At 45.1% G+C, this 27,228-nt stretch overlaps 2 protein-coding genes and 1 pseudogene across 3 annotated transcripts; 1 reads left to right on the forward strand and 2 right to left on the reverse strand.

Annotated features, from left to right (window-relative positions):
* Positions 1-885: 885 nt before the first annotated feature.
* Positions 886-2,607, reverse strand: LOC105756122 (zinc finger and SCAN domain-containing protein 32-like). Its single transcript, XM_012554619.2, is given in 3 exon segments — positions 886-1,658; positions 1,660-1,701; positions 2,593-2,607. Coding segments are annotated over 3 exon segments (708 nt in total). The 3' UTR covers positions 886-1,007.
* LOC105756004 (zinc finger and SCAN domain-containing protein 32-like) lies at positions 1,788-14,086 on the reverse strand (annotated as a pseudogene).
* A 2,374-nt stretch (positions 14,087-16,460) lies between these two features.
* On the forward strand, positions 16,461-25,694 carry ZNF174 (zinc finger protein 174). 2 transcript variants are annotated; one of them, XM_004373199.2, is made up of 4 exons: positions 16,461-16,548; positions 17,037-17,722; positions 18,701-18,884; positions 22,965-25,694. In XM_004373199.2, the coding sequence occupies exons 2-4, from the start codon at positions 17,315-17,317 to the stop codon at positions 23,525-23,527; spliced, it is 1,155 nt and encodes a 384-aa protein (XP_004373256.1). In that variant the 5' UTR covers positions 16,461-16,548; positions 17,037-17,314; the 3' UTR covers positions 23,528-25,694. The 2 variants fall into 2 exon arrangements, with proteins under 2 accessions (XP_004373256.1, XP_023584198.1); XM_023728430.1 differs by lacking the exon at positions 16,461-16,548 and adding an exon at positions 16,579-16,864.
* Positions 25,695-27,228: the final 1,534 nt, after the last annotated feature.

The following is a 27,228-nucleotide window of genomic DNA, read 5'->3' on the forward strand; positions in this document are numbered from 1 at the left end:
TCTTATTCCTCCTCACACCCACAGCTGGATTTGACTATTCTCTTTGCAGTCAAATCCTGCTGAAGGCCTGTATTTTCTTTATTCCTATGGTCTTCTTTCTCAGTGGTGGCTCAAACTCTTCCAACCCCAATTCTGTTCTTCCTCTGCCCATTTCCTTCCCCTTATTCCTCCTCTGCACATTCTACCACCCTGAAGTAGATTCTACAGTTGACTCCTCCTCAGGACCCTGCAGGCTTCTGTAAAAGCATAAAGTGGCACAATGATTAAGCATTTGGCTAACTGAAAGATTGACTGTTCAAACCCATCTAGCAGCTTCACAGGAGAAAGACCTGGCAATCTGCTCTTGTAAAGATTAAAGCCTAGAAAACCCTACTAGGCAGTTCTACTCTGTCACATGGGGTCACTGTGAGTCAGAATCAACTCGACAGCATCTAACAGCAACAACAATAGAGACAATTACGACCAAAGGCCAAGGAAATGGAGTCAAAAAACACCTTTATTTTCATTAGAAACTTTATCCAGTGGCCTAACCTATCCTTCCTCTTCTCTGTCCTCTTTTTGGTGGTGGCTGGGTTACAAAGAATAATGACCTTGTACTCTGAAAATAAAGTAGTACATAATAGTAGGTGCCTAGAGGTCAATTACTGGTTTAGAAAAGATACAAGCTGTTAACTTCTAGACGTGCTTTCCATGAGAAGAATTTCTTTCTCAGCCCTGTGTGAGAGCCACTTGTGCTATGCTCTTACCTGGCCCAGAAACACTTCTCAGACCATTGGTCACCCATTCTTGGTGTTGGGAACAGAACACCCTGGTTTCCTTGCAAGACTTATGAATCCTATAACCTTTCCTTCAAAGCAAGATGTAAGTCTACAGCGACATACTGCTTTGGAGTCATGAGTGGAGCTAAGGGAGTTCAGCATTCTTATTCCTTTTTCTATTCCTGGACATGGTTCTTAAGCTCCAGTTGTCAAATGGCTAATATATCTTCCTACAAACAGAAGGAAGCTCTAAGAAGCACATATTGGTCTAAAGAATTGACCTGTCAGGTTTCCTACACACTTATGTAACACTTCTCTTCCTTCCTGTGATGTGAGTGTCTCTTTCATGGGAATTTCCTTATGGTGGGTGAGTCTAGACTTCTTTATGAAGCTTTTCTCACACTGAGAGCACTTGTAAGGCTTTTCCCCAGTGTGGGTTCTCTGGTTGGCACTGAAGTGGGAACTGATGTTAAAGCTTTTCCCACACTCCACACACTTGTATGGGCTCTCCCCAGCATGGCCTCACTGGTAAGCATTGAACTGGGAACTGTTGTTGAACCTCTTTCTACATATGGTACACAGACAAGGCTTCTCCCCAGTGTGGGTCCTCTGGTGGACAATGAGGCTAGAGCTCTGGTTGAAGCTTTTCCCACATTTCCCACACCAGTAGGGTCTCTCCCTTCTGTGAGTTCTGAGGTGGGTAGTGAGATTGGAGTGCTCACTAAAGCCTTTCCCACATTCAGTGCACTTGTGAGGCTTCTCTCCTGTGTAGATTCTGTGATGCCGAACAAGATGAGAACCTCGGCTAAAGCTTTTTCCATATTCATGACATTTAGGGGCTTTTTCCAGTCTGGGCACTGGCGTGTAGGGGAAGGAGGAGCTCTGAGAGCAGTTTTTCCCCACACATGAGATGTTTACAGGCTTTCTTCCCAATAGAAATTCTCTAGTAGACACGTCCTCTCCTGGGATGTGGGTTTCTCCTCACTCTCCCCTGGATAATTTCTTCCTTGCCTTCTTGATGTTGGCTCAGTCTTCCAGGCTATTTTTAGCTCAAAGTACTGAGAAACTTCTCCACTAGACTTTCTCTGCAAAGTGTTGTTCATTTCTACTTCTTCTGAATTATTGCATTTTGGATGCTCGCTTTTAATCTCTTTCTTGATCTTAAAACCTGAAAGAATAGAAGTACATTAACTGTAATATAGAAAAGGGAAACAATGGAATGAGAAAAGAGTTACAACTATTATAAAGAAAAAATACCTCATTGTAATCCTGCAATGTGGTTAAGTCTTGGCTAATTAAAAAATCTAAGTTTTATTTTCCAATTGTAATGTTTTTAGAGTACCAGAAACCTGAGACTGTCACTGTTTCCACCAGCTCCAAATTCTGTGGTCACAGGAAACTTATACCCTAAACTCCACCAACTTCTTTTTTTTGGCTCTTTTGACACAAGGACAAACTGAGGCAAAGAGTCAAACTTTATGTCATCTGTCAGTCTGTTTATAGGTATAGTCTCAATTCTTGAATGGCCTAACCTCTGGGAGCAAAATGGTAAGAGGCGACCCTGGGTGTGGCCAACTCAAACAAGAAGGAAGCAAGTTGCTGAGTAGCTGGCAAGAACACGCTTGGGCTACAAAAGGCATATCAGTGCTGGAGAGGTCCAGAAGAAGATGGAGTCTGGTCTGAAGGCCTACTTCAGTTCAAGGAAGCAAAGTGAAAGTCTACAGAGAAAGATGGCATGGATTCAGTGAAAGAAGATGGCAAATGCAAAATCAGGGCTGCAAAATGCAAGGGAAATAATCCTTAAATATGAAAACCAAGACTCACTGTCCTATACAGGATCAGACACCATGACAATGACAAAACCAGGAGCAGAAACAGCTGCCCCTTGATTCCTAGGTTAATGTTCTTCAGATGAACTTTCCCATTCTTTAACCATCAGAGCCAAGAGAATCTTACCAAGTCTGTTTGGGCACAGGACTTACAATATCCTGTCCAGTATTGCTGAAGTCCTTTTTGTCTCTGCCTGCACCATCTCTAGTGGCACCTTCTTCAATATCAGTGGGCACCTCATTCTGCTGATTCAGCTTTGCAGCCTGGGTAGCACTTCTGTTTGGGCCAGGAACACCACTGCTTGCCATAGCAGGAGCAGAGGCCAAGGAGATCAAAAGAGCATCCATCTCCTCATAGAAAGTGCAAGCCTCAGGCACATGGTCTCTCCTCATTCTGTGCTAGCTTGACTGTAGACTTTCGAACTTGGTGTGACACTGCTCCGGGGTCCACAGAAAGCCCTGCTCCCAGAGTCATTCTGCCACAGCCCTGTACATCTGGCTGTTCCACTGTCGAGTTTTGAGTTTTTCATAAAGCTGAAAATTACTGAGAATGGCTAGGAGTGTCTTGGCCTCTTCATAGCCCCTGTGCACACATGCTGCCAGAGGACAAAGAATACAGCCATCATATCAGAGGGGACTGTGATATTGCAGTGCAGGGCTTTAGTACCCAAGAAGTTCTATACTAGTTTCTTAAACTACGCCACAACTGACTACTGTTATTCCTGGGAAGATCTCTCACTGCGGGCTTTTTATCTAAAACATTTAGTGTGGTAGAAAGGAATCCTCTCCAACTGAAAAGGAGTTACATAGTTATCTCTACAGCTGCTCTTCCTATTTTTCCCTAATTATTCTGAATTCCACTCATTTCTGCTGGAAAGATGCCTTTTGAAAAGGGTAGTGTCTTGCCTCTCTCCAGAGTTGTAGGAATCCCCGAGAGTGTATGGCCACATGAGAGGACAAAGTGAAAAGGTGAGAGTTGGAGAGAAGCAAAGACTTGGAGGAAAAAAGAGCTGGTTATAGGATACATCTGCCTACTCCCACTTTTAATATTTGAGTAACTCCTGAGCCTATCTTCATCTGTCTGTTCTCCTGTAGTCCCATCTGTGCAAGAAACTAAATTACAACAGTTAATATCCTAACCATCACGTGTATGTCAGTTTGTCATAGTACAGTGGCTTGCATGTTGCTGTGATACTGGTAGGTTTGCCACAGGTATTTCAAATACCAGCAGGGTCACCCTTGGTGGACAGGTTCAGCAGAGCTTCTAGACTAAGACAGACTAGGAAGAAGGACCCGGCAGTCTACTTCTGAAAAAATTGGCCAGTGAAAACCTTACTACCAGCAGTGGAACTTGTCTGATATAGTGCTGGAAGATAATCCCTTCAGGTTGGAAGGCACTCAAAATACGACTGGGGAAGCGCTGCCTCCTCAAAGTAGAGTCAACCTTAATGACATGGATGGAGTCAAGTTTTTAAGACCTACATTTGCTGATGTGGCATGACTTAAAATGAGAAGAAAGAGCTGCAAACATCTGTTAATAATCAAAATGTTGAATGTACGAAGTACGAGTCTAGGAAAATTGAAGAGCATCAAAAATTAAATGGATCACATAAAGATGGATGTCCTAGACATTAGTAAGCTGAAATGTCCTGGTATTCGCTGTTCTGAATCAGACAATCATACGGTCTACTATGCCAGGAATGACAAATTGAAGAGGAATGGCATTGCATGCACTGTCAGAAAGAACATTTCAAGATCTATACTGAAGTACTGTGCTGTCAGTGATAGGATAATATCCATAGGTTTACAAGGAAGACCAGTTAATACAACTGTTATTCACATTTACACACTAACTACTAAGGCCAAAGGTGAAGAAATTGAAGATTTTTACCAACTTCTGCAGTCTGAAATTGACCAAACATGGCAATCAAGATGCATTGATAATTACTGGTGATTGGGATGCAAAAGTTGGAAACAAAGAAGAAGGATTGGTAGTTGGAAAATATGGCCTTGGTGATAGAAATGATGCCAGAGATTGCATTACAGAATTTTGCAAGACCAACGATTTCTTTATTGTAAATATCCTTTTTTCAATAACATAAACGGCAACTATACACATGGACCTTGTCAGATAGAATACATAGGAATCAAATCGACTACATCTGTGGAAAGAGATGGTGTAAAAGCTCAATATCATCAGTCAGAACAAGGCCAGGGGCCAACTGTGGAACAGACCATCAGTTGTTCATATGCAAGTTCAAGTTGAAGAAAATTAGAACAAGTCCACAAGAGCCAAAGTACAACCTTGAGTATATCCCACTTGAATTTAACAGACCATCTCATGAATAGATTTGACACATTGAACACTAATGACCGAAGACCAGACAAGTTGTGGAGTGACATCAAGGACATCATACATGAAGAAACTAAGAGGTCATTAAAAAGACAGAAAAGAAAGAAAAGACCAAAATGGATATCAGAAGAGACTCTGAAACTTGCTCTTGAACATAGAGTAGCTAAAGCAAAAGGAAGAAATGATGAAGTAAAAGAGCTGAACAGAAGATTTCAAAGCGTGGCTCGAGAAGACATTGCAAAACATTTTGATGATAGTATTATTCCCCTGCTCAGAGCCACTTAAGGCTACTCCATTCACTCAGTATAAAAGTCAAAGTCCTTACGATAACCTCAAAGTCCTACATTAGTGCCTATCAGATTATCAGTAGTGAAAGAGCAGTTTTTTGTTTGCTTTGTAAAATACAATAAAAATGTAGTTAGATGGTGCAGCAATGTCAGATTGCTATAAAAGTTTCTAAACGCTTGCTCTCAATTTCAGTTCACCTTGCTTTCCAGAGCACTGTCCTATGTGAGCTGGCGCTGTGATCTCATTTTTTTTATTACTCTCATCTTCTCTCAATCTGCACCAGTCACAGCCTTGCTCCAGACTCAGAGCCTTTACATTGGCTGTTCATGGAGCAGGCTGTAGGTTCTGGGGCTCCATTTCTTGGCCTGGCTGCTTGCTGCCGGTTTTGTAGCTGTTTGATTCTTCCACTGTGTCCTCATCCTCCACATCTTTCTGCTTCCATGGCCCCTGACATGGCCTCTTGGCCTCAACAGTCCTATCTGCCAAGTTCCTGGGACAACTGGTGGGCCCTGTGAGGTCAGCAGAGTGTCCATCTCTTCCTGAAAGGCACAGGGCTCCGGGCTGTGGCCTGGCTTCCCTTGGCAGTAACTGGCCTGGAGTTTCTGAACTTGGTCCAACACTGTTCCAGCGTCTGGTGGAAACCCCATTCACACAACAGCTCAGCAACTTCCCCATATTGCTGGCTGCTTGGCTGGTGCACCTGGAGTTTTTCATAAAAGCCAGGCTCACTGAGAATAGAAACTCCTGGTCTCCTCGTAAGCCCAGTGTGGGCCTGCTACTTTCTCATCTGCCAAGTCCAGCTGTTCCGTGTCACCCCTGAGGTTTTCTCCTCCCTTTACTGATTTCTCATGAGCTTCCACTCCGGTCCCACTTGTGGAGCTCTTTGAAGGCTTCACCTCTCTGCAGCCATGAAAATCTGGAATCCCCATGTGTTTTCCGTGATCCAGCCCAGAGACCACATTTGGGCTGTGAATGGGAAATCGTGCATGTGAAGAAGCAGAGAGGCGACATCAAGAGCCACACTCGCTATGGAGGCTGTCTCTGAATCCAGATAGTCTGTCCCCAGAAGGGGCAGAACTGAGAAAGGGGAGGAGCAGTCTACTTGGCAGAACCACCTCCCTAAGAGTCCTGAGACCCGGGAAAGGGGCTCTTGGTTCCTCCTGAAGGGCCTGGGCATAGAAGTAGACTGTCGGGTTGGGATGTTTTGCTTGTATTTTAATCTCCTGTGCCCTGGAGATGGCACAGCTATCTGTGCATGTGAGTACATGCTCATTCTCTCTCACCTGGTCCTCTGAGTCCAAGCCTAGGTGGCTATCTGCCTCACTGTCTTTTTCTGGTTGCCTGTCTGCCTGCCTCACTGCCTTGCTGGTTGCCTGTCTGTCTGGCTCATTGCCTTGCTGGCTGCCCCTCTGTCTGGCTCACTGGTTGCCCCTCTGTCTGCCTCACTGCCTTGCTGGCTGCCTGCCTGTCTGTCTGCCTCACTGGCTGCCTGTCTGTCTGCCTCACTGGCTGCCTGTCTGTATTTCCCTCGCTGTCTGTCTTGCCTCACACGTTGTTTCTCACCTTCCCCGCTCCCTCTTTACCTCCTCACACACTCATTGTCCCCCACTATCTCATGCTTCCTCCCTCCCTCTTGCTCACACTGTCTGTCATGGATTGAATTGTGTCCTCCAAAAAATGTGTGTAGCAACTTGGCTAGGTCATGATTCCCAGTATTGTATGATTGTGGTATCTGATGTGATTTCCTTATGTGTTGTAAACTCTACCATTATGATGAGATTACATGTGATCTCCTCATGTGTTGTAAATTCTATCACTGTGATGAGGTTATATTCATGAGGTTGACAAGAATAGTGTTTTAATGCAATCTCTTTTGAGATATAAAAGAGAGAAGCGAGCAGAGACACATGGGAACCTCATACCACCAAGAAAGCAGTGCCGGGAGCAGAGCGCATCCTTTGAACCTGAGGTTCCTGCGCAGAGAAGCTCCCAGACCAAAGGAAGACTGATGACACGGACTTTCCTCCAGAACCAATGGAGAAAGCGTTCCCCTGGAGCTGATGCCCTGAATTTGGACTTGTAGCCTACCGGACTATGAGAGAATAAATTTCTCTTTGCTAAAACCATCCACTTGTGGTATTTCTGTTGGAGCAGCACTAGATGACTGAGACACTGTCACACATGCTGTCCGTCCTGGTCATGAGACCTCTGACTCGTGTGCTTTCTTTCAATCTCCTGTCTCTCTGCGTCTTTGTTTTTCTGTGTCTATCTCTCTTGCCTGCTCTCAATATTTTCCTGTTTATTTCCTTCTTTCCCTGTACCTACCAGTCTCCTTCTGTCTCCTTTCCTCTCGGGTTCTTGTGGTCTCTGTCTCTCTCTCTGAGCAGCTGAACACAACCACTCTGGATCTAGAGGGGAGGCAGGTCCCTGCCCAGTGAGACGTGTCTGTCCTGGGTCACCTCCCTGTACTAGGCCCTCTGTGCAGGGCCAAGGTGCCTCTGCTCTTCTTGACAGAGGGACACGGCTCTGTCCTCACATGTGACTGGTCCCTGCAACAACACCGGGGTCTGCTCTGGCTGGGGTGAGGGCAGAGACAGGATCAGAGCCTTCAGACTGGGACAAAGCAAAGGCAAGCTGAGGTCTCCTCCGTGGGAAGGCACGCACTTAGTAAAGAGCCATGTGATGATGAAGACAACCTGAGAGAAACTCAGCATACTGAATAAATACCTTCCTGATCTCTCTGGAGGAGGAGGGTGAAGTGGGGAAAAAAAAGACCGACGAATCAACCACAGCTCACCTGGAATCCAGCTGTCCAGAGCACAGTACCTGTCTCCTGGCCTCGAAGCCGCCTCCTCTGGGAAGGACTCTGGGAGGCTGAGGAGTAAGCCAGGCTGGAGGAGAAAAAAGCCCGTGATAGAGGGCCTTCCACACTATAGCCCTGAGCAGGGGTTCCCAGCAGGGCCAGGGCCAGCAGAATCAGCAACACCTCGGAACTTGTCTGAAATACAAATTCTTGGCCCTACCTCAGATCTACTGCATCAGAAACTGAGGGTAGAGCTTCCAGGTGAGTCTGATGCACAGCAGATTTAAACTGCCACAGAAAATTGTCCCTCTGTGCGGCCACCCCCAGACAGAACCTGAGACATTCCTTTCGCCTGATTCCTCTTGGCATAATAGCTTTAAAAATTGTTTTTAATTATTAAAAAAATGTGTACATTATAGAAAAATAATTTAATATAGAATAATAGAGGGTGGGAATCTCTCATAGCCCTACCACCCAAAGATAACCATAATCCGTTGCTATTGAGTCGATTCCAACTCATGGCGACCCCATACGTGTCAGAGTAGAACTGTGCTCTATAGGGTTTCCAATGGCTGATTTTTTTGGAAGTAGATCCAAGGTGCCTCTGGGTGAACTCAAATCTCCTAGCCTTTTGGTTAGCAGCTGAGCGCCTTAACTGTCTGCACTACCCAGGGACTCGCAACAGAGAACCACAGTACTCTTAACAAGACCACAGTAACTCTACTCTTTTTATTTTTTCACACCAAAATAATATACTCTTCCTTAAATCCCCACCTTCAAGAATTCTACCCATGAAATGGTTCATTATGACTTATTAACTGAACTTCAGAGGAGACGCAGAGATATGCAACCCCTGGGAAAGTTAACAACACTCGGGATCTGTGAGCGGCTTGCGAGCGAGATGTGCAGAGGTAGCGTGGAATCTGACCACAGCAGTCCTACCTCCCTTGCTTCATAGACCCCTGCTGTCCCAACGCCTCCAGAATCAACACCAGCGAGCACAGGTGTTCTCAGAGATTAAAAGGAAACAAATGGTAGGCGGCAAAGCTCACAAAGATATTTATAGAGTATTTACTTTGCTTAAAAAATATGAAAGCAAATAAACCTCTTAGGCAAACTTCCATGTTACCAACAGAAGCTTACCAATTTAAACACCATTAAGACACACAGTTTTCTTCTAGGATTTGAATTACATAAAGATGAACCGGCGTTTAAAAACTACTTGGCAGCTTTCAATTAAGTGGAAAACTCAGCAGTGCCCTTTAGGGCTACCTAGAAGTGTATCCAGCCAAATCGCTTCATGGAAAGGAGGCTAGGGATGTGCATGGTTAAGTAAAGTAAAGACACGAAAATAGAACCTTGGAAGAAAGGCAAAAAAAAAAGTGTATTCTGGAAAAGAATAAGCAGGATGCAGAAGGGGGTTTAATGTATTCAAGTGAAGAAGTATGCAGAAAGTGAGGATGAACATGCTCATCTTTAGTAAGACCTGATTAACGGTAGAATTAAATTGTAATAAAAGAGAATTAGACTAATACGTAAAGAACTCTACCTCCACTGCAAGTGCTATTACTCTTAACTGAAATTTGAAATCTTGGTTTTTGATATATTTCAAAGGCATTTAATCTGCAGCCAAGGGGCTGACTCAAGCTCAGACTTTGTTTCCAGTAGATCATTGCTCCTCACCTGCCTCAGGTGAGGGCAGAGGCTTCTGCTTCATCCAGACTGCTCCCCTGGTCTTTGGTGTGAGCTCCATGACTTCTTTCAAGTCTGTCCCTCTGGATGAACCTCCTCTGGCTTCAGGTAGAAGCTCGGTGGTTCTCTGGCTGCTCCCAAAGGGACCATCTCCTTTAGCACTTTTAAGCCCTTCCCAGAATCTGGGACCTGGGAACAGACCCCAGCAACTGTCACTACAAATTCCTGCTTAAACTGGACTTCTGTTGTTGGTTGCCGTTGAGTTGATTCCATCTCGTAGCAACCCCACGTGTGTAGAGTAGATCTGTGCTCCATAGGGTTTTCAAGGCTGTGACCTTTCAGAAGCAGATCACAGGCCTGTCTTCTGGGTGGGTTTGAACCACCAACCTTTCAGCTAGTAGTCAAGCACTTAACCGTTTGTGCCACCCAGGGACTCCCAAGCTGGACTTTATAACCCCTAAAAACAATTTGCAACAAGGAAGCAAGAGAAAAAATTCTCAGAGCTACTGTATTGTACTGTAATAAAATAAACATTAATAGAATTTGGCCTCTCTTTGAAGATCATTTATGTGAAAGCACCCAGCCTAGAGCCTGACACACCAGAAATACTCAACAAAACCCCCATGGTCTCGGCACTACTACCATTTCCTCCTCCCCCAAATCCAATGCATCACCGCGTCCTGTCACTTCTACCATCAAGAGATAGCTTCAATCTGTCCCTTCTTCTCCATCTCCACGGCTTCCAGGTTGGTGCAGGACACCATCCTCTGTCTGAACTGCTGTAATCATTGCCTCTTAGTTGGCTTCCCTTCAGCCTCTCTGTTGCTGTACCTCTAAACCATCCTCTACATAGAAACCAGGCTGATCTTTTTAAAATGTAAGATCACATCCCTCCCAGTACAACCCGTCTGGGGCTTCCCACTGCACAAAGAACAAAATCCAAACCCCTCCTGGCAGTCTAGAAGGCCCGGCACCGTCTGGCTGCTGCCTTCCTCTCACCACTCTTCCCCGCCATCTCTAGGTTGTAGCCACAAAGCCTTCTCTTCTTTCTCAAACAAGCCCAGTCCTTTCCCTCTTAGGCTCCTGGTGTGTGCTGTGCCCTCGGTGGGGAGGCTCTTCTACCAGCACTTGGCACATCTGGGTCCCCGTCCTTCACATTTTGGCTCAAAAGTCACACCTCAAAGAGGCCGTGCCTAATCACCATCTCCTTCATGATCATTCTCCCCCGATCGCCCTGCTCATTTCCTTTAGAGACTCAGCTGAAAGAAGCTTTATTCCTGTGCTCATTGTCTGTTCCCCACATGGAATGTTCCTCCTCCAGGCCAGGGGCCATGCCTGTCTTGTTCACTATAATATCCCCAAATCTGGAATACCATTGACACTTAATCAACTTTTTTCTTTCATAGCCATCTTCATTCTTTAACTCCCATAACTCTTCCTTAAAGTGACTGACAAGAGGTACTGAGAGGCACCTGGGGTCCTGAGACACTGTATCGACCTCCATTACTACTTCTCATTCCCACTTTTTACTCCCCACTTCACCTTAATGATAGGTTTCAAATAGCTGTTTTAACCCTTGCATCCTTGTACTGTTTTCATCCGTATTAATAGTTTGGTTCTGAAATGGTGAGCGATAAGATAAGGGTTGGTAGAGATTATCAACACAGAGAAATGGCAAGCGGAACCGGGATTAGAATGACGGTTATTGTTATTGTGTGCCATCAAGTCGATTCCAACTCATAGTGACCCCATGTGACAGAGCAGAACTGTCCCGTAGGGTTTCCTAGGCTGTAATCTCTACAGGAGTAGATCACCAGGTCTTTTCTCCTACAGAGCCACTGGTGGGTTTGAACCGCTGACCTTTTGATTAGCAGTGGAGTGCTTAACTGTTGTGCCACCAGAGCTCCTAGAATGATGATTAGCATACAGGCAGGAATTCCCACTCTATTTACTTCACCTCTCCAAACCATAACTTCCCACTCAATCCTGTTTATTATAGAATCCTAATCTAAATGAATAGTTTCTTTTAGAAGGATCAGCATGAAGCTCGTTCCTATGAGATGGAGGTTAAAGATGTCCCAAATGTCCAACTTTTCCAAACTGTTACACTACTCCATCATCTCTAACAGCAACTACTACTCCCTTCAGTACTCTCCCTCCCGTCTTTGGGTTCCATAATTTGCTGCAACATCTCACAGAACTCACGAACTGTCAAGGAAATGGCTCACATGGTTGCAGAGGCTGGCAAGTCCCAAATCCGTGGGTCAGGCATCAAGCTGGAGGCTTCTCTTGACTCACGTGGTTGCAGGGGCTGATGAACTCAAATCAACAGGTAAGATGACAGACTGCTGGCTCGCAAGGCTGCTGAAGCTGGCAGATCAGGTCAGACAATAGGCTGCTGGCTCAAGTTCCAAGAACCGGAGGTCAGAAGATGACAAGCCGGATGCAGGATCCACAGCAAGAGAGTGAACTTTGCCAGAACATTCATATATATTGGATGCGGACCATACCCTCAAGGAAACCCGCCTTACTTGAGCAAGGCAATGCAAGGATGTGACTTGAATAATTGTAGTAAAGGTGATAACTGGTGTAAGGGTGGTGACTTGAATCACATTCTCTAACAAGGTAGTGACTCAAGATACATCCCACCCTAATCCTGCCTCATTAAAACAATGGACAAATCACTCCCAAACAGGACCATAACCACAGGCATAGAGGCGAGGATTTACAACACATCACAAAACGGAGGATCATTACATCAGACCACAAAATGGAGGATGACTACATCATTATATAACTGCCAAACCATTGAAAATCATGGCTCAGCCAAGCTGTCACATTAACCTTAACCATCACAGGTTCCATACACCTTATCTGCATTAGCAGCAAGCTGTCCAATCCCCTTGGTGGGCCACAAGTACCTTATTTGCATAGTCCCACCCAATCATTGTGTCACAAAGCTTATGGCTAGAAAGGCCATATTATGTAACTCACTGCACCGCACAATCCTATAGATTTTCAATTAGACTGCTCTTCGCCTCTCCAAAGTATGTAAGAAATGACTCAATCCTTAACCCTATGACTTTTCATCTACATCCCCCGTACCACTCGTTCCCCTCACAGCCTGTGTACACCTTCTCACTGGGAAAGGAAGGAATCTCCACTGCTTGGGTCCCTCCCATTCCCACCACAGACTCAGGGTACCCAGTGAGGGTCTACCTGCTCTGAGTTCAGACCCACTCAGGGAAAGGGCATTCATCTGACCCACACCCTCCACTACTCTAGGCCTCTCCAGGACTGCTGATCCAGATTTCAGTTGCTTTCTTCCCACCAAATCTCTCACACCAAAGCCCCAAGGTTACCTTTCCTTCTGTGCCTTTCATGTCTCCATTCTCCTAAAATATACAAGACAGTTACACTGATCAGACCTCAGTCCTAGTCCCTACCTCCACAAGAGGGTATTTTGTGAAATCCGTCACTGTCCCAAACTGACCACTTAATCCAGGCAGCAAGAACCAGGGCAAAGCCTGGCTCTATTACGACCTGTTTAGTGTACCACGCATGGTACTCTGCCTTCAAGGAAACTTCTAGTAAGAAAGATTAGATTTTAATTCACCAGCATCTCTAATTTTCCTGATTCCAAGTGAAGAATAATTGTCCTTTGCCTGGCCTTCTTTTGGAGAACTTTTCTGAGTGTTTTTACCACTTTAATTAGGGATTCTAAACATTTATCGAATATAGGAATGTCTAACATTCATTCCTGTACTTCAGCAAATGAGAAATTCTTCCATACAACCAGAGACAAAGGACCAACCCAAGAGACCCAGAACTTTCTGTGGGCATCAGACAGCCATTGTGCATTTGTGAACCAAGTGCTTCTCCAGTAACTGGATTCCTGTGCTCCTCACCTCAACTTCTTCATAACCTAAACCACAAAGCTTCTGATTTCCTTTTCTCACCTGTTCCTCAACCAGAGCCACGGCTTCCTCACCATTTTCTGGATGCTGCTCCCTCACCCAGGTCTGGACCTCCTCTGGCAAGATGGTCAGAAAGTGCTCCAAAACCAACAGCTCCAGGATTTGCTTTTTTGAGTGTGTCTTAGGCCTCAGCCACTGACAGCAGAATTCCCAGTTTGCTAAAAGCCTCATGGGGCCCAGCTACCAACTGGTAGCTAGCAGAACTGCCTCATGCGCTGGCAGGAGGCCTCAAGAGTCAGTGCTGTTATGAAGAATTGTTTTCTGACCCTCTGTGGAGTCCTTGCTTGCAGCTGGGTGTGCTGGGGACCCATTGCTGCAGCCATCATTGCTTCAAAGAACTGGCTCGCTCTGGCTGCTACTTCTTCTACCCTGGGATTACATTCCATCTCCTCTTATCACTAGGAAGCCATGTCCTCCTGGATACCAATGAAGGGAGTGTCTTTCTGGAATCAGAGGGACATGAGGGTATCATAGACGTGCAGAGACTCATTGTTGAAAGAAAAGGCTCAACTTTGAAGGAAGGCTGAAGAGGATGGAATAAGACAGAATGAAACTATCCCAAACGTCCTTCACTCTGCTTCTTTGGGTTCATTTTATTTCACTTCCTTACTCCCTCCACAAACCCAAGCCAAGGATCCAAACCACTAGAAGTATCAAAACAGTTTTCTCCCTAGCCAAATTCCTATATCTGCCGGGGGATTATCCAGACTCCTCCTCACAATGTAGTCCGGCTGTTCCCTCTGTTGTTCCCTGCATGCCTGGGTCTCTTCCCTGCCCTCCCCTCCCCTCAAAGAGCCTGAACCCACCTTTCCAGTTTCCACCTTCTCTAAAAGGAGAGGACTAATCTGTGTGTGCCTCTTGATTAATCTCTTCATCACTACTACAACCCCTCTACTACCACCAACCCCACCATCACAAACACATACAAGGTGGATACTAAGTGATCGTTCCGGTTTGTTGTCTTTTTATTTTCCATCATTCCTCCCCACTTCTTCTGATAGCAACATCTTCCCTTGTGAAAGAGTGGCGTTGTTAATAATACCCTCCCCCCCCCACCCCAGGAGTGGGCACAAGACAAAAACTGGGCCTACTGGAATTCTTCTGTGAGCTTTAGCATACAACGGGGAGGAAAAACTCTGGATTTCCTGGGAAATTTGGAGGTTGTAAGACTGGAGTTGTCTGCAGCCATGTCCCACTCTCCAGTCCACTCCTCCACCAAAGGTGGGGAGCCTATTTACAAGAGGAGACCAATATGCCAGGGGTCTTGACATCTCTGGATCCCTGAGGACAGTTTATGTAAGCCAATATTTTTTAGTTTGAGTTGGATTTCTATTACTTAAAATAAAAAGATTAAAACAGATACAATCATAATGGGCAAGACAGTACTCTCTTTAAATTTTACATAGGAGCTGTTACATCATCACTTAGTAGTATTAAAATGGATTGGAATGCCTTTCTTCCAGAGAACTTGAAGTGCCTTCGCTTGTATTCTCTCTCTACTTCACTGCAGCACGCAGGGGCTAGAGACACAGAAATCAAAGGCATTACTGTTAGCACCACTTTTTAACAAAAGGCAAGAAACTGCCACAGAGCAGTTGAGTGTCTGCCCAGCATCACAGGGCATGCTACTAAGCAACAGGCCCCTGACTAAACCTGCCCCTTGCCTCCATATTTTCTTACAGCCAGTAACTTATCTGGATAAAGATATAACCGAATAAATTTTATTTGAGTTTCATGTGAGCTCTTGTGGCACAGTGGTTAAAGAGCTCGGCTGCTAACGGAAAAGTTAGCAGTTCCAACCCACCGCGCGGGAGAAAGATGTGGCAGTTTGCTTCCTAAAGATTTACGGCCTTGGAATCCCTATGGGGCTGTTCTCTGCCCTATAGGGCCGCTCTGAGTTGGAATCGATTTGATTGCAATGGGTTTGCGTTTTTTGGGTTCGTTTCATGCAGATGGCGGGGTCTGCACTTCTCTTGCCCTATACCTCAGATCCCGTTCACAATTAAATTAAAAAATACGGCTCTTTCAGAAATTGGTTCCACTCTAGCGATGAACCCAAACGTGGAGATTAATGAAGATCGAGTGGGGAGTTGGCCAGACTCACTTTTCACTCCGCCAGTGTTTACAGAGTACCTACTATGCACTCAGCGCCAGGTGAGGTGGAGTGAAAAAAAACCCTAAGGCTCCCCACTTCAGCGGAAAGGGGATGAGATGAGTAGGGTCACAGCTAAGAGTCCGGGCGCCGACTTCGGGGTGAGCGGACAAGGAGGGGAGCTGCCCTGGGCCGGCTCAGGGCGCTAGGCGAGGGGATGGCGCTCGGGCAAGTGACCGCGGAGAGTCCAAAGGTGCGTTCGGGAGAGCATCCTTCCGCCTGGGGTAGCCCCAAGCGAGGAAAAGCGCCTGACCCGACCTCCACTGAGAAGCCTCCCAGCGGCGAGGAGCTCCCAGGCTGGCGTGGGGTCTAGCCTCGAGCCCTCCCCGCCGCGAGAAAGCGAAGGACTCACCAGACCAAACTTCCCCCCAACTCCCTCAACCACTGGCCGGAAGTTGGCGCAGCAAGCCCGACGCTAGTCTGCCCACTACGCACGCGCGCAAGCCGCCCCGCCGGACTACAATTCCCGGGGTGCATGCGAAGGCTGGGTGCCGCCCCTCTCCACCCGCCGGCATCGACAGACCCAGCAGCCAATAGACGAAGGAGACCGCCCGTAAGATAAGCCAATCCCTCTGGAGGGGAGGCGCGCCCTACCACCGGGTAGTTCCCAGGCTGCTCTGGTAGTCTCTGTGACTAACGGCTTTGTCTCCGCCCCCGGCGCTTGCTCCTGGCTTCCGGGTCCCCGGTCTTAGAGAGGTGAGTCGGCTTCAGGTGGGCGCAAGTTTTTGTGGTATCGCAGGCGTCAGCTGATGCCGGCCCTGGCCAAGTAGTTGAACTACTCGCCGGGCTGCCATAGCTACGCCAAGCCCGGGGTCAGGTGGGGCGCGGAGCCCGAGCCGGGCGCCCACGGAGGCCGGAGCTGCTGGGCCTGCGGAACATCCAGAGCCGGCAGCCGCTGCGCCTCTTGTTCAACTTTGCCGGCGAGCAGGAGTTTCACAGCTAATTTCAACCCGGGGATTGCGATGTTGACCCTCCTTGGTTTTACTTGTTAGCTCCCAGCGAGATGCTCGAGGTCAGTTTAAGCCAGGATGCTGGAGAGTTGGTGCAGGCTATCTGTATAACGAATTGAACTTTTCCAAGGGATTACTCTGTCAAGCCCAGAGATCATAGTGCTCATTTCCTCTGACACTGCTTGTACTTGTTACTGAAATAAAAGCAGTATTTTTCCCCCATTTTCCTTTCAGGACGTGTGACTTTTTTTCTTTGAAAGACAGTTCAAGAATCTGGTGGAAAGACAAGCTCTTCCGACTTTCAAGCCCCGTGCTGTCATCAGAAGTTTGGGGTAAACGCTGGGAAATGAGAAGGCCCTGTCTCTGCATTCTGCCCTCTGACTGGGCGCTCCCCTCCTCCTCAAAGGAGCGTCTTTTCTAGGTGTCAAGATAGCATTCAGAAAGGCTTCTCCAGGGTCATGAACCAGGACATCTAAGCTGTTTCCAAGGAGAGAGGTCTCTCGAATCCCACAATGGCAGCTAAAATGGAGATAACTTTGAGCTTGCAACCCCACTCTCCGGATTCCCCCAAACAAGAGAGACACATAATAGCAAAGCTCGAAGAGAGACAGGAACCTGCTCTGCACAATAACCGCCGGGATCCAGAGCTCTCCCGACAACGCTTTAGACAGCTTTGTTATCAAGAGTTGTCTGGACCCAAAGAGGCGCTCTGCCGCCTTGGACAGCTCTGCCGGGAGTGGCTGCAGCCCGAGCTGCACACGAAGGAGCAGATCCTGGAGCTGCTGGTGCTGGAACAGTTCCTGACCATCCTGCCCCCAGAGATCCAGACTTGGGTCAGGAAAAGATGTCCAGTGAACAGCAAGGAGATTGTGAACCTGGTGGAAGAGTTTCACAGAGCCTCCAAGAGACCAAAGCAGTGGGTAAGGAAGGTCCCCTCTCCTGTTCCCCTTGCATCTCTTATTCATCTGGATGGTGTTTGGTCTCTGGATCCCCCCTCACCCCTTCCCAGTTAGACACAATCCAGAAATGGACTTGATGGCTTCTAAAGTTACTCCACCTCTGCACCTCTGTCTGCAAACCCCCAGCAAGGTGTGACAGGTTTTCAGCAAACCCAGCTACTGGCTCTCCAGTGAGGAAGTGGAGGCCTCATCAAGGCTCTTGTGTTCCTTGAAGGGCCTCATGTCCCCAGAAGATTTAAGGTTCTTGAATCTCTGCTGTCAGCTCTGCCCCCAATTCCTCTTGAAGTTTTCCTACAATCAGAGTTCTTAGCCTTTAGATCAGGAAGTTACAGCTTAATTACCAGTGTTGCTATCCCTTCTCACCTGCACCCCCCAAGTCAGACCCAAGTGAAGGCCTAGGCAGGAAGTAAACAACCATATGCTCTGGAAAACGGGAGCGGTTAGGGAATGGAGGTGGGGCATTCTTCTTCGAGTCCTGTTACTGCTGGGATCTCCTTACCAGGACAGCCTTTGGAAGAACAATTTATTAGATAAGTGGTTTTTAATGGCCCGTCATCATACTAGTTCCCATTCCTACAGGGTGGGAGAGAGAACACAGGCTGGAAATACAATGTGCCAGTGTCATAACTGACCCTGATATTTTTGTTCCAGCTCTTCTCTGATGCTGTAACTCCAGGCAGTGAGGAAGGACCAAGCTTTAGGGGTAGCCACTCAGGAAACACTGTATCTGCTGATTTATAGCAGCCTCATTCTTGGCATTCTGCATGCTCTTCATTTTGCTTCCTTTGAGGATTTCAGTGGTCTCTATCAAAGTTGACCTCCAGGCTGGTACCAGGAATTCCCAAGGTAGCAGGGTCATTATAGAGCATTGAGAGGTAAGGCTGCCTTCAGTCAGTCCTTGGCCTGAGCTTTCATGGACACGATGGGGTTTGTCCCTAGGTGGCCGTCTGTATGCAGGGGCAGAAGGTGCTCTTGGAGAAAACTGGAGCTCAGCTTGGAGAACAGGAACTGCCAGACTTTCTGGAGGAGTCTTCCCAGGCAGAACCTCAGGACCAGCTGAGCCACCATCATGGAGAGAAATATCACCTTCTCCAGGAACCAACCCTTAAACTGGCTGGGACAGGTAAACACTCTGTACCGCTTCCCTCCTTTTTATCAGCCTTTGTCTCCATCAAAGCATCTCATGGTCCTCAAAAGGCATAGTCTGTCTGTGTGTGTGTGTTAATGTCTGTAATCATAGATCTGTAATCATAGGTCTTTATTTTCCAAAAACCCTCACTAATTAGAATGGTGGTGAGACTATATGTTTCTCATTTTCTATTAACGAATATTTGACAATCAAATGTACAACAGGATTATTCTAGTGCCTACTTTTCTGTTCCTTTCAAAGCTTCTTGTAGTGAAGACAGATCCAAATATGAGCAGTATGATCACCGGTGAACTTCATCCAAGCTGTGGCTGAGTTTTAGCACCTAAAATAGCCCGATGGTTAGAAGGGGCCTAAACAATATTTCTTTTAGAGAAAAAGCTTATACTCCCTATTATTTTCTGCACCTCCTTCTCTTCTCTGACATTGTTTATGCTTTAAACCCCATATTTGTTTTCCTGTATTTCCCTGTTGTTAATGGTAGTGTGCAGATGTAAATGCTGGCCCCATTCTGCACAATCCTATGATCCCTAAGTGTGAATGAAAGTGACAGTTCGGTCAGTCTTGGTCCTGTAAATACAGGATACGGTCAGCAAGTTAGAGAAGAGGTTTACAAGACTACAGCCTTGTTTCCTTATAAGGTGTTACAATCAGTGAAACATTTTGGTTTGATTATTCTTGGAATTCAGGAAAAGGATGAGACCTGGGGCATCAGTAAAAAACATTAGGACTCTTGACTGAGGTCCCTGTCCCATAAGCTATGACTGTCATGGTCCTAAAGAAAGTGAACCACACACACTCACTTCTGCCTCAGCAGAGACAGCTGGGTATGTGTGTCCATGTCCATCTCCTTTCATTTGATCCCTGAGAGGGTAGATTACCTTGTTCCTCATCCCCCAGATCTACCAGATCTTCCTCCAGAGTGCACTGTCCAGTACAGTAGCCACTAGCCACGCGTGGCTATTTAAATATTTTGTAGTGAGATATAAATCACTATAAAATTCACTCTTTTAAAGTGTATAATTTAGTGGGTTTTAGTATATTCACAGAGTTGTGCAAACATCACTACTAATTCCAGAACATTTTTATCACCCCCAAAAGAAACCCATACCCATTAGCAGTCACTCTGCATTCCCCCCTTCCTGAAGCTCCTGGCAACCACTAATCTACTTTCCATGGATGTGCCTATTCTAGGCATTTCATATAAGTGAATCATACAGTATGTGATCTTTTGTGATTGGCTTCTTTTATGTAGCATAATATTTTCAATATTTTCATGTTGTAGCCTGAATTAGTACTTCATTCATTTTTATTATTCTGCTTTATGAATACACTATATTTTGTTTATCCATTCATCAGTTGGTGGACTCTTGGCGTGTTTTCAGTTTGGGGCTATTAAGAATAATGCTACTGTGAACATTTTTGTATAGGGTTTCTTTGTTTTTTTAATTGTTGTGAAAATGTACATAACAAAAAACACACCATCTCAACAATTTCTACATGTACAATTCAGTAATGTTGATTACATTCTTCAAATTGTACAACCATTCTCATTATCCTTTTCCAGATTATTTTACCACCATTAACATAACCTCAGTACCCTCGAAGCAAACATTCCCTCTTTCTCCCTCCCTCTCACCTCTGGTAACAGCTAATAATGTTGGGTTTCTATATATTTGCTTCTTTCATAAAAGTGAGATCATAAAACATTTGTCCTTTATGGCTGACTTATTTTGCTAAGCATTATATTGTCAGGGTCCATCCATATTGTGGCATGCATCAGGACTTCATTTCTCTTTATGGCTGAGTAGTAGTCTGTTGCATGTATATACCACATTGTGTTTATCCATTTATCTGTTAATGGACATTTTAGTTGTTTCCACCTTTTGGTTACTGTGAAAAGTACTGCAGTTAACATCAGTGTACAGATTTTTGTTTGTGTTCCTGCTTTCACTTATTCTGGGTATATACCTAGAATTGGGGTTGCTAGGTCATACGGTAGTTCTATGTTCAACTTTTTGAGGAACTTCAAAACTTCCACAGTGGCTGTAGTGTATAGGTTTATGAATGAGCATAAGTTTTCATTTCTCTTGGGTATGTGCCTATGAGTGGAATTGCTGAGTCATATGGTAATTCTACATTTAACTTTTGGAGCAACTGCCAAACTGTTTTCAAAGTGGCTGCACCATTTTACATCCCTATCGGCAATGTACAAGGATTCCAATTTCTCTGCATTCTCGCCAACACTTGCTATTGTCCATCTTTTTTATTATAGCCATTTCAGTGCGTGCGAAATGTGGTATCTCATTGTGGTTTTGATTTGTATTCCCCTAATGACTAATGATGTTGAGTACCTTTTCATTGCTTATTGGCCATTTATATATCTTCTTCGGAGAAATGTCTATTCATGTCCTTTACCAATTTTTAAATTGGGTTGTTTGTCTGTTTGTTGTTGAATTGTAAGAGTTCTTTATATACTGTCTACTAGACCCTTATCAGATACATAATTTTCAAACATTTTCTCCCATTCTGTAGACTATCTTTTCACTTTCTTAGTAGTGTCCATTGATGCACAATAGTTTCAGTTTTGATGAAGTCCAGCTTATCTATTTTTTCTTTGATTATTGTGGTTTTGGTGTCATGTTTAAAAAAAAAATTGCCTAATCCAATGTCAGGAAGATTTGCACCTGTGTTTTCTTCTCAAAGTTTTATAGGTTTAACTCATATTTGGCATAGTTAAGTGCTTGACTACTAGCCAAAAGGTTGGTGGTTTGAACCCACCTAGAGGTACCTCGGGGGCCTGGTGGCACAGTGGTTAAGAGCTTGGCTGCCAACCAAAAGTTCAGCATTTCGAAACCACCAGCCACCCCTCGGAAACCCTATGGAACAGTTCTACGCTGTCCTTTAGGGTCACTGTGAGTCGGAATCTACTCAATGGCAACAGGTTTGGTTTTTTTTTTTTTTTTTTTTTTTGGTTTAGAGGCACCTCGGAAGACAGGCCTGGAGATCTGCTTCCGAAAGGTGACAGCCTTGAAAATCCTATGGAGCACAATTCTACTCTGACAAACATGGAGTCACCATGAGTTGGAATCTATCTGACAGCAACTAACAGCAGCAACTCTTACATTTAGGTCTTTAATCCATTTTGAGTTAATTTTTGTATATGGTGTGAGGTAGGGATTGAAATTCATTCTTTTGCATGTGACTGTTCAGTTGTCACCATTGAATTATCTTGGCATCCTTGTCAAAAACTAATTGACCATAAATGTATGAGTTGGCTATTTAATTAAAATCAAATAAAAATTAAAATTCAGATCCTCAGTCACACTAGCCACATTTCAAGTACTCCATTATCATATATGGCTAATAGCTACTATAGTGAACTGCACACACATATATACACATGCACACACATTTTCCACATTGCAAGAACCCCTACTGGACAGTGCTGTTGTAGATCTTCCACTTGGTGATCCTCAATCCTGGAAGTCACAAGTTGGGGAATTTCTGTAATTAGGATACATGTCTAGCCCGTATTCTAGTTTCCAAACACATATGACGTCAATTTTGTAATGAACAGAAACACTAGATTTACCATCCTTTGAAGAGAAGATGGTTGTCAATCAGTGTCCATGGAAGTGATGGGTATTTGTTGAAATAGCTCAGGCACAAAATTTGAAGTTTTTAAATTTCAGCTCTTCTTCCATTCATTCACTGACACTCTGTTCTGATGGGTTTTCTTTTCTGTGTTCCTCCTTTCTTAAACTTTTCCCTAAAGGTAGGAAGGAGGGAGGAGGTTGGAAAACTTGGTTTCTAACTTTAATATAAATCAGAATCACCCCAGGAGCTTGTTAACTGTGTAGATTTCCAGGCCCCACCCCAAGAAATTCTGGAGGAGGGGTGGGGAGCCCGCTTGTTTAACAAGTACCCCAGTTGAGTCTAATGCAAATGACCAGTAGAGGATCTGTGAGAAACCTTGCAGTATATTTCATGACTCATTTGCTGAGGTTCTTCCTTCAAAGTCCAGAAAATAGAACATATTCTTTCTAATTATAGAGGCCACCAGAATGAGAAGTGACAACAAGGAAAATCCACAACAGGAAGGGACTAAAGGAGCAAAGCCTTGTGCAGTGTCAGCTGACAGATCCAAAGGGAATGGTCTGCAGAGTCCTGAACATACAGCGGTGAATATGAGTGAACCCTGGTTGTCACCGCGACAGGTCAGCCCCCCAAATGCCCAAAAGCCATTCACTCACCACCAGAGACATTGTAGACAACTGGAATACATTAGCAGCCCCCTAAAAAGCCACCTGCTGAGGGACGTGGAGAAAAGCAATCATTTGGAACGTCTTGGGCACCCAAAGAAATCTTATAAATGTGATCACTGTGGGAAAAGCTTCTCATTTAATTCAGAGTTGGAAAGACACAAGAGAGTCCACACAGGGGAGAGACCCTACACGTGTGAAGTATGTGGAAACTGCTTTGGGCGGCAGTCAACCCTGCAACTGCATCAGAGAATCCACACTGGAGAGAAACCATATCATTGTAACCTGTGTGGGAAAAGCTTTCGCCAGAACTCAAACCTTCGCAAGCATCAAAGTCTCCACCATGGAGAATAAAAGGAGAGCTTCATTCTTTATGTTCAGAAGGAAGGTATTTGTACTTCTCCTTCCCCTTACTTGCATGTAAATCACAAAGACTTAACAAGGAAAGGAAAAGGTCCCTGAGGAAGTGATGGTGCGCATTTGGCTGGTGTGAGGAGTCCCAGAAGAGGCTGATGAGGGACGTGCCCATAGACAGTGTCAAGGGTGAAAAAAATGGCAGATCTGGGCATTGGTCAAGGAGAACTGCAGTCACTGTTGGAGAACAGGGAGTAAATACTGAGGGAGAGACAGGATGATCCTGCTTCCCTTATTTTGAAATGTTCTATCGCTTTATCCTATAAAATAGGTTAAAGGATAAATTCTACATTTAGTTGTACATTTGTTGTCACACCAATCTTTATCATGCTCAAACATTTCTTTAATAAACATGAGTGATCCACCAGCATTTCAAGGCAAAAATTCATTGGAATGTAAACCCCCTGATACTCCATCTGTAATTCCTGGCTCTTCATAACAAAGGATTGCATTAAGTGAGAATGTGTCATGTTTGTGTTTCCAAATAACTAAACGATGGATTTATAAAAAGAAAAATACATGTGTGTATGTATATATATATGTATGTGTACATTATTTTCTTATATATATGATCCTTTTTATATCAAAGCATCTTTGATTTAGAGAAAGTAAGTCCACATAGCAACCCCAGCCAAGAGACAGAGAAACGCTATCGAGAGGTGAGAAACCCTACCCTATACTATGAAAAGATTGTTAAGGACAGGAACCTTGTTTTTCCATCATTGTAGCTTTTGGACTTAGCCCAAGAGAAGTAGGTGTTCAGTAATTAGTTAATTGAGGACCCTACTTTCCCCGCCAGGCCCATTTCTGCCTGAATTAAGAGATCCTGTTGAATGCAGCAGTCCAAAACCTTTGCCTTTTGGGCAGAGCCTTAATGAAAGTCCAGTGGCCTTCCTCATAGTTTTTGGTGGTCCTTTAGGGCCTAATCCTAGATGCCCTTCCTAACCACTATGTTAGACAATTCATGTCTATCTGAAATCTCCCCAAAGGGAGGGAACATAAATTTTTATTTTTCTTATTTATAAGGGTTAGAGATTGGAACTCTTCCTGAAGTTAAGAGTTCTGCTTCCACGGTGTTTTGAAGTTCTTGCAAAGGAATACTCTTCTTGAGTGTTTTCTCCTGATTACAAAATCAGTATATGCTCATTGTTGAATCTTACTGTTGTTGGGTACTTGTTCAACTCTGGACCTTGAATAAATGTGACAAAATCACCACTCCAGACCTGCAGAAAAGGTTTTCAAGTGTGTGACACTGCCTCCCCTCCCCCAATGTGGAGTTAACTTTGGCAGATAGAGGGCTCAATTCCAGGCCAAGTAGGGCCAGTAAGGAAGTAGGCCCCTGGGTGCTCAGCCACATTTGCAGGTTTGCACTCACTTCTTCAATTGTAGGGGATCCCCCGCATTCCCTTTGCCCATGCCGGGTTCCACTGGAGGGCGTCAGCATGGAATGCTGACCTGGTTTGAAATCAGCTATCACATGCAGCACCCCAATATAAGAATAATCTTTCTTTCATGTGTAGCCCTTACCTATGGAGATTCTGTGATCTTTTCTGGACCTTGCTCAGTACTTACCTTTGTGGAGATATGATTCCTGCTCAGGTTATCTGGTCCCTGGGGTGCCCTCGGGCAGATGTTGAGGAGAGGGTAAGCCTCAGTGGATAGGTGGGAAATCTGGACCTCACAGATTTCTCTGAAACACATTTTCTGTCCATAGTGGATAAGTGCTTTGTAAATCTGTCCCTTAACCATTATCATTACCATCAAAATTAACAATAACTCCCAAGTACCATCCAATAGTGTTGAAATTTTTCCCAATTGTTTCTAAAACAAAAATGCTACTTTTTGCAGCTTTACTGAGGTGTATTTCACATATAAAAATTCATCCATTTAAAATGTACAGTTCAGTGGTGTTAGTATATTCACAGAGATGTGTAACGATCAGCATAATCTAATTTTGGAGTATTTTCCATAGCCCAGAAAGAAACCTCATAATCATGAGCAGTCACTCTTCATTCCTGGCTATCCTCAACACCCCCCTTTTTTCACTGAGCATAATGTTTTCTCAAAGTTTAGTCATGTTGTAGCCTGTATCAGTACTTTATTCTTTTTATTGCCAAATTATATACTATTGAATGGATATACCACATTTTGTTTAGCTATTCATCAGCTGATGGACATCTGGGTTTCCACTTTTTGGCTATTATGAATAATGCTGCTATAAATACTGTTGTACAAGTTTTTGTGTGGACATGAGTTTTCATTTCCCTTGGGTATATACCTAGAAATGGAATTGCTACGTCATATGGTAACTGTTTAACTTTCTGAGGCACTACCAGACTGTTTTCCAAAGTGGCTGCACCATTTTACATTCCCACCATCAGGATATGAGGGTTCCTGTTTCTGCACATCTCCACCAACACTTAACTATTTTCCAATCTTTTGATAATGGTATCTCATTGCAGCTTTGGTTTGCATTTCGTGAGGCCAGGAGTAAGGGAAGGGATGGGTACCATTAGTTATATCCCAAAGGACTATTAACCCTGGGGTGAGCCACAGAGATGAGCTGGAGGTACCCTCTGAAAGGCAGACTTGGGCCAGCTCCTCTTTCATTTTGATCGTACACTGCCCATATCCTCTCCTGGAACCCCCACGTATACTCTCCCACGTGGTCAGTTCTTTGAAACTATGTGAGACTGTTTTCCCTTTGCAAGAGGTGGGTTCTATGGAAGGAAGCAGTGCCTAAACCCAGACACATGTCTATTTGTCTCTCAAATTATTGATGTATTTGATAAACTGAAAGAATGTCAAGTGTGGCTGTACGAGAGACCAAGACCAGAGAAAAAAGAGAGCAGTTGGAGTTGAAGCTGGCAAGGTACAGTCAGGAGGCCATGTTGAAGATTCTGGGCGTTTGGAAGTGTCAGTTTTACAGCATAAACCATTGTGTGGATGTGGTGTCACATACTGGAAGGAAACAAGATTAGGGGTTAAATGCATGAGTCGACTTCAGGAAGATCTCTAGTAGGCAGCTGAATGTAGGGACCTGGAGTGTAAAGAAGAGGACAGTCGGGCTAGAGTTCACGTGAGGTTTTTACATCCATGAATGGTTAAACTGGCTTGGGAAACCATGTACCCAAGTGAGCCCACGATTCAACCCCAAGAACCAGAGCATGCTAGAGTTCGGCTGCAGGGCACAGTGAAAGCAAGACACTAGCGTTGGGTCTATAAAGAAAATATTCTACCCAGGGCGGAGTGAGAAGCATAAAGCATCCCTGTCTAATGGGGACATACTCTCGGTGGGCCCGTAGCTCCGTAGTGCCAAGATGGGAGCAGGGCCGGTGAGGTAGCGCCTTCCCAGCGTGGTCAGTGTCTGGTGTCCCCGGCAGTCGACCCGCGATACCCTTCCACTAGTGGGGAAGGCAAGATCTCAGACCTCCCTGCCCTTCGGCAAACGCTCCTGCCCCTACCGCCCAGTTTCTGCAGAGACCGCCTAGCGACGGGACGGGTGGTGGCAGTGGGCCGGGAGCCGTACCCAAACTTCCCGCTGGAACCAGACGGACGCCCACAACAAGCGCCTCTCACAGAACGCAACGGACACCACCTGAACGGGTTGCCGGAAGTGAGATCGCAGCTTCCGGTTCCCA

Source organism: Trichechus manatus, unplaced genomic scaffold (genome assembly GCF_000243295.1).
Source record: "Trichechus manatus latirostris isolate Lorelei unplaced genomic scaffold, TriManLat1.0 scaffold00024, whole genome shotgun sequence".
In the NCBI taxonomy this organism is placed as follows: Eukaryota; Metazoa; Chordata; class Mammalia; order Sirenia; family Trichechidae; genus Trichechus; species Trichechus manatus.